The 12,132-nt window shown below is 39.5% G+C and overlaps 1 protein-coding gene across 1 annotated transcript; it reads right to left on the bottom strand.

Moving 5' to 3' along the window:
• Positions 1 to 3,319: 3,319 nt before the first annotated feature.
• Positions 3,320 to 11,820, bottom strand: LOC115791588 (mucin-6). The gene is made up of 4 exons (XM_030745710.1): positions 11,735 to 11,820; positions 7,328 to 10,642; positions 5,623 to 5,697; positions 3,320 to 4,066 (listed from the first exon to the last, which is right to left on the bottom strand). The coding sequence occupies exons 2-4, from the start codon at positions 10,570 to 10,572 to the stop codon at positions 3,847 to 3,849; spliced, it is 3,540 nt and encodes a 1,179-aa protein (XP_030601570.1). The 5' UTR covers positions 10,573 to 10,642; positions 11,735 to 11,820; the 3' UTR covers positions 3,320 to 3,846.
• Between the last annotated feature and the right edge of the window lie 312 nt (positions 11,821 to 12,132).

Below are 12,132 nucleotides of genomic sequence, written 5' to 3'. Positions count from 1 at the left end.
GTGTCCCACTGAAAGTCATTGTCAGTAAAAGATTTAAAGTTGCTCTTTCTCTCTTGAAAGCTGTGTTTTATCACAAGATTTGCTTACCAGCAAATATTAGCATGAAAACTGAAATGCTAAACATTAATATGTTAGCCTGCCGCCATGAGCATGTTTAAAAAAATGGATTTATGGATTTATGGTTCCTCCAAGGATCAAACCAGGAGCAGGACATTAGGTGATTGTGTAACCAACTATATAGAACCACAATAGTGATACATTACATTACATTGTTACAAAATGACAAAAACATGATAAAATGATCTGCAGCTCATGAGGCAAAAGCTCCTCATGTCAAATGGGGATTTAAGCCTGTATTTTGGACCACAGTCTTATTAATCTACACATTCTGGTCCCTGTTCTTGCCACATAAATATATTCCTTCACCATTTAGCTCTTTGGAAAAAAATTTTAAAAAGTGAGGGCTCGGTATACGGTCACTTAATTCCTGCCATTTTCAGTGCACAGGTAAAGAGATGCACAGTGGAGCTTGTTTGAGTCTGTGAGCTGGCTTCTACCCTTATAGCCTTTTTTTATGCTCAGGCTGGTGGAAGTTATTGGACCTAAACCAGATGGACCACTGAACCAAAATAATGACCTGAAAGTGGCTGAGGGAAGGAGCGGGAGCATGGAGCTGAAGACCAGCTGCAGTGTTATAATGCTTCATCTGGAAAGTAGTAATTTGATTCAGAGGTAATATCATCTGTCAGACTGAAGCTGGCAGATGATGATGGTGATTATTACTGTTGTAAAGTAATGTAACAACTGTAAAAACAACTTTATTTTTATATGCCTATATACATATATACATGCACACTAAAAGCTATGTGTTAGCTATGAAACTGCTGTTGCATACTTGTGCTGCTTTTTGTAGATGTGACCATCTGACATGCTTGGGAGCATTGTTGAAAATCAGAGTATCAGAGTGAAACTGCAGGGTAAGAAGCTAAATGGAACATAAACTTTAAAGGAAACAAACATTAAAAACTGAAATGACTCAGTATAATATGCCCACATAATTGGGGAATTTGATGAAAATGGCTCACAGGAATATTTGGAAACTAAACTCCTGGCTTTGTGGGAAAGCAAACGAAGATGAAGGCAATTTTAAGTGCATAAAAGCATGGGGCTGTAGATAAACAGACACTCTACATACAAATAGAAAATTACTTCTTAAAGAATTACTTAAAGAATTTATTTGTGCAGTTCTTCAGATATGTATGCTTTAAGTGCAGCAGACATTTTAGCATTGATTAGGTTTTTTTTCTCCAAATATCTGCCTCCAGCTCTACCCAATTACCTCACTTCAAAAGAAGCAACATTCAATTTTTTTTTTTGCAGTGATTGCATAACTGAGACACATTAAATTGTTTTTCCCCTTGTGAGTTAGACTAGCTGATTTACAAGCACAGGGAGGGTTGGACATGATAATGTAGAACTACCATTTTAAAATGCAGCACTTTAATTTGCACATAGATGACAGTGGCTTAATTCTCAGTGAAAGATAATCTCTGATATGGATATCAATATAAATGCAATATGTTGTCTGTCCTGTTTATATTTGTTTTATAGACCCATTCATCTCATGTTCTGTGGCCTGGGACTTGCTGTTGCTGCAGTATTGTTCGGCAGTACCGCTTTTCAAAATTAGCAGGCCCCAGATAACCAAAGAAACTCAGCAGAACTCTGCACAAGCAGTCAGAGTTCCTAAAGCATTTTCTCTGTTCTTTTCTGTAGAGTCAGTTCAAATAAGGTTAATGAAAATGTCTCCTTGAAACTAATCACAACACATTTGACCTGAGTTTGACGTATTGCTTTAATAAAACTCGAACAAAGCAGCAAGACATAGTTAATAAAAGTGATATGTTTTGCTGAATTGGTTCATTTAGAAATATTTGCAAGATGTATACACATCGTATGGCTATGTATGGTTGGGACAGTATCAGACAATACATAACATTTTATGACACAGAAAGCCATCACAACTGCATGGCACATTCAGAACTCTCCAAACTCTCTCATTACATTAGAGCACTGATATAATATTGACTCACAGTGGATCTTTTTTTAATAAAAGATTCATAACTGACATGGTATAATTGGAGTAATTAACTTTAAAAAAAAAGAAAAAAAGAAAAAAAGAATTCTCCTGCACAGCTTGTACCCAGAGTGCATTGCACCCTGACAGCCAGCACTTAGGTGGGTTACAAGATTTCACTGTGTTATGCTACCAACATGCGTAGGTTAAAAGAGAAACGGCCAGTCCTCTTACTGTACTTCTAAATCTACATTCACCAGATTTTTTTCAGGTTTTTTAGCATGTTAGCACATGTGGTGTTCTCCTGTGGGTCACATGACTGTATGTTCTTTTGATCCACATAACTTGGGGTATACAGTAGGCAAATATAAAAACACACCATCTCTTATCACATGCCCAAACAAAAATATGTGTCTCTGTTAACCACTTTATGGGTAGAACAGAATTCCCAAACAAGAGATGTGGGTTGACATTAGCATTTTTCCTACACCGTATGCTTTGTTTGGACAATCATGTATTTTAATAAGTTATGTCTAGCATTTCATATTTCCTTAGATACCTGAAAATCTATGTTGAATTATGGCAGAATAAAGTGAAAATTGCACCTTTGCATGTGTGTATAATATACAGTAGTATTACTTACATTTAAATGCACTGGGAGCAGAACAGGACCACTTGTATGAGGCTTTGAGGCTTCCAGAGGTGCTTTGAGCCCACATTTCTCCCTTGTAATGTTCTTACAAAAATTCCATTTTCAGTTGGTATTATTTCTTCTTAGAGAGCTTTTAATTAAATCCCGAGTATTGCCTGCTAAGAAGGTAACATCATAATCTTTGTTTAACATACTGCTCAGATAAAATGTGCGCGCACTCCTTATTCATAAGCTTTCATCCAAAATCGCACTTTATGAACAGTTCTGTGAAACCGTAAAGGTTTGTTTCATGTTGCTAGTTTGCTTTTTACGTCCATAAGTCTGTGTCCACGGATGTGCTCGTGGGTGTGTGCATGCTTCATTGCAGCCTTTCGTCATTTCATTGTTTTACTCAGAGACCTTTTATGAACTTCAGATTGTTTGGGGATTTGGAGACCATCTGCACAATTGGCAAAGGCATAATGAATGTTTCTGTATTTTGTGCACCCTTGTGGCCAGTTTGCATTTGTGAAAAGGTTTAGATGCATTGAAGGTATACGTCTCAAGTGAGAAAAAAGAAATCTTTATTTCATTTATAAATGACTAAAATCGTTTAGCAATCAGAATTTATCAATACCCTGGACATATTAACTAATTTACAGACAGTTAAATAGTTGATATATCAAACTACTGAACAACGATTGTAAGGGAAAGAAGGTAAAGAGACAATTGAAAAAAAAGGAACTATAGAATAAAATGCTTTAATCATAACAATGGAAACATAACAGAATCTCATATACAAAATTAGATATAGAAATCTACAGTTTAATGCAGGCAAATTGACAAGAAAACAGCCTTAATTTGTGAAAAAAGTGAAAACAAATTCCTTATAGATGGTATTAGTCGAAGGTCACAAAGATCAGGTTCAAATTTCAGCAGAAAATCCTGCATATAGGCTTTGACAAGGTGCAGGAGAGTGGAACTTTACTTGGGAAGAACCTAGTTCAGAGTAATTACTTCCTCCTTACTTTCTATGGGCAGAAAGGGAATAATAAGAGTCCTCTGCAAAAGGCTTCTGCTGGTCACTTGTAACACAGACTAATGGCTATTAAACAGCACACAGGTACTGATAAGAGGTCTACACTTTGTGAGGTTTTCCTGGAAGCCATTTGAACAGGGTCTTGCACAGCTTTTTGCTTCTCACCTTTGTCTTTGTTAAGTTCTTAATGATGACATTTCTGAGCAGGCTGAAGGTTAAAGGCTGGGAGAGGTGGGCAGAGAAAGCACTGTTGCCACTCGCCGAACAGTTCAGAACCTCCAAGAAGCGTCTTTCCTGCTGCCTGAAATCATACTCTACACTGTAAAGACAAACACACAGTCCCAAATTAGTAATTCTCCCCGCCCCCCCCCCCCCCCTGAAGAAAACACAGATTTAAAAAAAAAAAAAAAAACACAAAATGTGTCAAATCTGAAATTTTTCTCCAAAGATGCAAATGAATGCTTTGGTGTTTCATATCTACATTTCCAGCTCATTTTCCCATAATGCAAAAGCTTTTCATGCAGCAAAATCACTATAAACTGTGTTGCTACATTTCACTTTGCTTTGTGTGGTCTCCTCATGTGGGAAGCTCTGTGCTTGTCAGATTTCAAAGTGGCTGATTGGTTTGGGCAGGTAGACATTTCCCAGCAGGATATCCTCTTTTTTTGGAGGGCACACACATCTGGTTTGAATATTCTTATCTTCCCACTTGGCCTTTTAAGGACCAGATGCCCACACACAAACACCAGTCAGCAAATCAACTTATGTAACACTTTTTTTTTTTGTCACACAAAAGAGGTTTTGGAAAACAAGTAGATCAAGAGGAATGTTTTGAATATTTCAAAACGAAGACAGTTTAAGGTTGTGCTTTCTTAAGCTTGAGGCATTTTTATTTCCCATAAAGATGATGAGAAGAATTTTAGATTTCTTCGCCCCACTTAGCAATAGTTTTTATTTTCCATTGCTTCCACCTGATGCAACATTTTAGTTACTGGGTGCAAACTAGACCATTGTTGGAATATGAGAATTAACCAATATTCCATAATAAGTTATAATGGCAAGGGATATGTGCTGAAAGCTCTTCTTAGATCACAATTAAACAACCCCTCTCATTACCTTCTTTAATAAAAGGGAATTACTTTCAACTTGCATGGCACTGAAATGCAACTGCTATTGCTGAACTGATTAAATTGGCTGCAGCATGTTATGAAAAAGTCTCAACTGAGCTATTACTGTTTCAGTTATATTCACCTGTTTCTCACAGGTCACCTCATCTGCTAAAATGTTTCATTTTCATATAGCATAACATCAATTAGCCTGCAAATTGGCAGTAATCTTCATCAATCAGTACAAATCAATTTTCCAGGCTGCTTCTCCCTGCCTGCTTAAATTTCTGAATAGACTGTGCTGCATAAAGTAAGTGCTTAAATCTGACAGTTGTTCTAAAAGATTTATCGTGCTCTCAGACAGGAAAATGCAATCGCTCTGTGTCTTCTGAGCAAGAAACTGCTTGCTATCCATACAGTAAGTCATTAACTTTTAGAGAAATGAAGTGAACAGGCTGGCAAGGGACCGGCAACTGCAATGGCAAAGGTGCTGACCCGTGAATTGAATTATGTGTCTGAATGCAGATCATACGCTGACTTTGTCCTTGAATAAACTGATACGCGTTCCTGTTGCTGTGCATGCCATGCATATTGATTTGGTTTGTTTTTCTTCATGTCTTTTATTAAATGAGACACCAAAAGGGTAACACAACACAATAGGAAAGTGTGTTCATTATATTCTACAATCATTGTTTAATATTAGAGCTATTTTGATGAATTAGTCCAGCTTTGCATGCAGGCAAACTTGGCAGCCTCACTGTTATCTCACCTGTATACCACACAAGCAGTTTTCTGACACGTTGTGCAGGTTTTGAGGTCCTGTCCAGTTTTGTAGGATCGCCGACTAGAATACACAAAAAGCAAATTGCATATTGCGAATAACTTTTTAACTCTTTAGTGCAAGAGTATATGAAATCTCATGAACTAACAAAACTTACTGAATGAAAACAGAAGGATGATCTTCATCAACTCTCAGCAACTACAGTATCATGAATTAACAGTATCTCCCTCTTAATGAAATAAAAAATACACGATGCTGTTGATGTAGCAGCCAAGGTATTTCAGGTATCACAATCCGTGTGTTTTTACATCATGATTAATCTAATACCTTACTTTAATGTGATCCTTTCAGATTTACAGTTTAATAATCTTTCCAATCATTGTATCCATCTGAGATCCATTGAGACTGAACTGTCGGCAGTTATGAGCTATATAACACACATCATGTTAGACATCAGTAGGTTATTAGGAGTTGGTTATTCTGAAACATGACCTCAGAGGCAGTCACAGCTTATTAACAGAGCACACTGAATGAGAATGATTGACAGAGACACGTTGCCAGAGGCCTGTTTTAATTCCCGTTATTTGTCCCAGAAGAATTGCATGGCTATATAAATCTCTGCCCCCCTGAAATGCCCAAGTAGGTTTCTATCATACTCACGAACATAATCACAGGCCTGTTTTCAAACCTGCAACAATGTTGCAATGTGACATCACCGCAATATGAATCACATTTGTTACAGGTTTGCAAAACGGACTTGATAACATCTGAGCGGTATCGCCTTCAAATTTATTTGTGCAGCATGTTCCATCCTGGTGTGTAAAATTGTTTACACAACTCACACTTGTTTGCTTTTGTTATGTTATTTAGTTGATCAAATGTTGATACTAGCTCAAATGAATCAGAAAGGCAAAATTAAGTGTCACCTGACAAATAACTGCATTTAAACAAACCAAAACATCTGCTCCCAACTGTGTTTAATTTTCATTCAGGAAGTAAACAGAAGTTTGGTGACATTTTTTTTTTTTCTTCAATCTATCACATAGTTCAGGTATTGGACAGAGTATCCAAATATCTGAGAAACATTTGATGCCCCATGCTTAAAACAAAGAAAGACAAATACATGTTAAAAAATATTAACCCTGTATTCATTACTGTAAGTTTTGTACAGTATTAGATAGAAACAGCCCAGAGCCTGGTTTTCTGTAGCATTCTGTAGCAACTGATCAGTGGTTTATATATATATATATATATATATATATATATATATATATATATATATATATATATATATATATATATATATATATATATATATATATATATGCATACAACTGGTTTTAGACTAAAAATAATGCAGTTTGCATTGATATTCAATGCTGCTGAGTTGTTCCATTCTAAGTGATGACTCACTGGAAAGCCAGAGATCAGCAGTGCAGGAATGCTTTTAAAATAATTCCTGGAAAAGATTCTGGCAGCTGTACCTGTACTGGAGTGAAGATAAAGTTTTCATGATTTACAGCTTATATCTAATATGGCATGTTTAGTATCTGGCATTTAAAAATGTTTAATACTCTATTGAATTTTATATTAGACACTGAAGTAAAAAATTGTTGATTCTGAAATGAGAACAAAAAAAAAAACATTTTTACTACACTTACACACACTCAGACACATACACACATCTACTTACCCACTGGCTGGAGTGTGGCATGTCTCTAGGTCATGGATAATGTTAAGCAGGGTAGTGATCCTGTCCTTGTTGGCTGCCAGGCTGGCCTCCACAGTCTCGAGTCTCTGCTGTAGGGCTGCTGATTTGCAGCACTGTGGGGAAGGCGGCAGCAGCAGGGCTGCATCAGCTGGGTGGGAGTGAGCCAGGCTGGTGTCCTCTGGGCACGGCTGAGGAGGAGCGGGGCTGTCAATTGCCTCCACCTCTCTAGACTGGAGGTGGGGATGGGATGCCAAGGGCTTTTTTGATGATAGCAATATGGAATTGCAATCAGGGCCTGTGTGCATACGCGCTTCTCCCTCACTGCTGCATGGGGTTGGTGCAGTGAAAGAACGTTCTGGACGTGTGCGTGCTTGTTGCGGCAATAAGATTTGATTTGATGAAGATTTGATGATGGGTTTGACATTTTTGTTTGAGGTGATAGGTTCACAGTTTGTTTGTGGTGTGACAGAGGGTGTTGAGTTATTGGGATGTGTCTCTATAACTACGTCAGTTTTAAGCTTAACATTTGCATGCCTGGCTGATACACCCAAGGCAAACTGTTCTGTATTTGAATTCTTCTGTTGGGCTGTTTTCACTGGTGGGCATGCTGCACTGTGTCCCTCATGTTCTGTTTCTGTGCATCCTTGATAATGTGCAGGCTTTTGTTGTCCTGTTTTTATGCAACCCTGCAGACAAGAGCTGTTTGACTTAATTAGGGAAATGCAATTCTGAAGGTTAGCGACCTGTGATGGATTTGAATTTTTATGGTCTTTTGACTCATGCACAACTAATTCATTGATTAAATTAGCGTTGAATTTATTTTTATCAGAATGCAACTCCTCAGTGGGGTCACTGGTTGATTTAGTGTTATGGGTGGTAGCATCACTGCCCCTGTTATGACCTTTTGGCACAATCTGAGGCTTAGATAATGCATGTAGAGGTGCTAAGTTGCTTTCCTGATGGGCAACAACACCAAGTTTGTTACCGCTTTGAGTTCTGATGTCTAGTCCTTGTGCGCGTGGAGGTTTGCTTGTGTCGGGGGCTTCATTACAGCTAACTACTTGTGCTGTGTCTATTGATTGAAGCAAATTTGTACTTGATACAGAGAAATCATTCTGTTTTTCCGTCAAGGCAAACAAATGCGAGTGAGCTGGGGTTGCAGATTTTTTCAAATTGGATGCAGTGTTCCTGAGAGCTACATTTCTGTTGAGGGTGCTGTTAAATGTAAGTGTGGAGCTGGGAGTAGTACTCACAGGCAACTTAGCTTTCGAGTCTAGGAGATTAGATGCACTAGATGTTGCGTCTAGGGAAGATGCATGAGCGTGAAGCATAGGTTCAGAATTTGAGGAGTTAGGATGAATTACTTGCGCAACTACAGACTTATCTTTATTGCCCTTACATGCAGTTTGATCTGAATTAGCTTTATGATTCAAAATTCTCAGATATGGATGTGGTGTAGTTGGATGTTGTGGATTAGCCAAAGCTGAAAATCCAGTTGAGCTTACTACTGTGTCAGTAAAAGGCATTTTACCTAAAGATGTGCTGACAGCTTCTGTGGATGCCTTTTCTTGCAGTTGCTTGGGTAGAGTATTCGGTGGCCTTGAAGATGAAAGGTGTGCAAGTGATTTTGATTTACGTGTTTGATCAAATGCATTGCCCGCCAGTGACAGTGTGGGGCATTTAGGGGTTGTTTTGGGGCTATTAGTTGTATTCATTTCTACATTTATTTGACCTGCATGCTTTGAGCGCAGAGATTTACTCTCTGTATTGACTTTATCAGCTATACTTTTAGTGGACGCTGGTGCAGAATTACAAACTGTGGTCGATGTGAGTGCACTGGTACTGGATGCATTTCCAGTCACCGCGGCTACAGTGTATAAATGAGAAGGTGGTGACAGTGTAATCTCAGGCGTAGCGTGTACAGACACACATACATTTTGAGTTTCACTGCATTGTGTAGGGGTGTGTTGTGCTGTCTTAATGCGCTTAGGGTAGGTGTGTGAATGTGGGTTGTTGGGCTTGGTAGCTATGGCCAGCTGAGGGGTCAAAGGTAGAGTTGTTGGCCGGGGGAGCTTATTGTCCTGAGCAGGTTTTGCACAACATTTTTCACTGGAATCATCCCGTCTGGTTTCAATGGTTGCTTTTGTGATAGTGATGGTTTTAGCATGCAGGACAGTTGTAGGCTGAATTGATGTTGCATCCCTGTCGGCATTTATGTTTGACAAAGTGACTAGACTGCCTTTAGAGTGGACCGGGCATGCAGGGTGTGGTGTTTTTCGATACCTTAGTTCTTCATTAACATATAATATTTGCGGACTGACTGTAATCTGTGTCCTGTTGTCAGTATTATTAATGCTGTCAGAGATTTGTTGCTTTGCCTTAAGGTTTTTTTCAGTGTGGGGCATTTGGAGAGGCATAGAGGTCGAGAGTGAGGTGAAAGCTGAGTTTAAAGATTTCTCAAGGAAAGCATTGGGAGCAGGGATTTTCTCCCCTAGAATGACAGCTCTGTTGGTTACAGCCTGTCTCCCTCCACAGTGGTTGCATATTTTTTGTGGCATGCCAAAAGCTCGGGCAGCAGATAATGGCAACGTCTTCCTGCACAAATCTGTATAATGACCTTGCAATCTAGTTTGGTCTCCTCCATAACAGGTCACTCTCTTTACCGGCTCAGCTTCATCATTATCTACGGTAATTCCACCAATTGCCTCTGAATCAACCACGCTGCCATTGGTGTAACGGTGAACAGTTTTATAATTAGACCTGGCATTGGTTATATTCCCTGCAATGTGTGGATTTGTCTTGATTGCGCTGGTATAGCAATAAGTCCCTCTACTGTTCCTCTGACAGCAGGCCACATCCTTTGAGGCCTCACCTCTGAGTGCTTTGAAAGTCACTTCCTTTTTGGTCTTGGATTCCCCACTTTTCTGTTTTAGAATTGCCTTTTTCTCCTTGTCACTCTTCGTTAGCAGCAGTATCTCCTTGTTTTCCGTTTCCTTGGTAATATAGCTGTTGGATGTTTGACTAATGTTATCTGAGAGTGTATCAGTTAGCTGGGTAGGAGGTCTACTTATCCCAGGGGACGTCTGAACACCAACACTGCACTGAAGTCCCCACAGGGCTCCTCCGGATCTGTCTCCTCCTGTTGCCTTCCAACCACGCACGCCAACCAAGGCAGGGACTCCTAAAACTGGAACCGAAGTCGTCAGGTCAGCTGCTCTTCTCCCCATTCCTCGACTGGTTGACTCAAAAATCTGATAATTCAAGAGGGCGTCAGTGTTTCCACATCATTACATCCATCTAAAATTAAGAGAGGAATGCGTTTACAGTGAGAGACATTTTAGACGGTGCTGTGAAGGAAATCCATGAGTAAGCAGGAAACAATGCACAGAGCTCGGGCTGAGACAAGGAAGCGCTTCAGTACTGCACAGAAGAAGGATAACTAGAGTTGTCAAGTACTGTGAGATTTGTGCTCTCACTTTCCTGGCATAATGAGTGGACATAGCAATGACTGTGTAAATGCTGGTATGTTATATCAGCATTTTGAACATAATGCACAGACCCACCCCCCCCCGCCATTAATGCCAAAACATAGTTCCTGGGGTGAACTCTTGGCTCCACTCTCATTCTAATATTTGCCATAGGAGGCAGCTTTCACTTCATTGCCCTTCACTTTCAGCTCACCTTGAAGAGAACCATACATTAATGCTATAGACTTCATTAAGCGCTGTGTGCATTTAACTGCAACACCCTTTCACAAAGGGGGCAGCTTGTGTGTGTGTGTGTGTGTGTGTGTGTGTGTGTGTGTGTGTGTGTGTGTGTGTGTGTGTGTGTGTGTGTGTGTGTGTGTATGTGTGTGTGTGTGTATGTGTGTCTGCGTGTCTGCGCACATGCACGCGCACAAGTTTTCTCAAATGTGCGGGAGGTCATTTTAATGATTTACGCAACAACAGTTCACTTGTCAACATGTGTGGATTTTTGCATATGAGTTCATTATTATGCAGATATAGGATGTGTATGTGTGAGCACTTGCAAGTGTTGCTTTATGACAAAAAAAAAAAATGTGGAAATACATTCTGGCAAGGCTCCCTTCACTTCTTCCTGTTCTTCACCCCCCCACCCCCCCCCTCGAAAGCCTTCATCCTGTGATGTCTAAATTGCTAAATGAGCATTACTCATCCACAGGGACTATTATTTTGGTTCTCTTGTCAACTAATGTTAGTTGAGCTAGGTCAAGTGACCCACGTCTGTTGTTGATGTCTAATAATAAGTGACAACTGTCCTGCCCTGTTTATACACCATTAAATCCCCCTTTGCAGAGCAAAGACATGCTCTTGAACAAACACAGAATTTTTTTTAAATGCCCTCAAATTAAGAATAAAAAAGACATACCTCAGTCTTTGTGTGATCCTGCTGCAAGTCTTGGCTCCAAATGTCATGAGTTAGTTTTACGCTTTCTGTTTTATGTCCTCATACTGTAGATTCTCAAGGTTCTGAGCGACTTTGTCTTCATATTTTTTATCCTTTGATTGCACAATTCAAACTCAGAGGAGTCTGCAGGCAGTCACCGCTGCAAAGCAATGCTGCTTAATGAGTCCTCTTCTTTACTGCTCAGATTCTGAACTAATCTACCTTTTATTGATCAGGCATAAAGCCAAGCTGTGTCCTCACTGCACCCGCTCCTTGTTTTGTTCTACACTGCTCCATAGTATGCTACAGAATGCTGTCCTCCAACTCACTCTCTCCTACTATATCTTGCCTTTTTACCTCCTCCTCCTCCTCCTCCTCTT

The sequence above is a fragment of the Archocentrus centrarchus genome, chromosome 14 (genome assembly GCF_007364275.1).
Source record: "Archocentrus centrarchus isolate MPI-CPG fArcCen1 chromosome 14, fArcCen1, whole genome shotgun sequence".
NCBI lineage: Eukaryota > Metazoa > Chordata > Actinopteri > Cichliformes > Cichlidae > Archocentrus > Archocentrus centrarchus.
The sequence above is the reverse complement of the archived record's forward strand: the minus strand, read 5'-3'. Positions and strand labels throughout refer to the sequence as shown.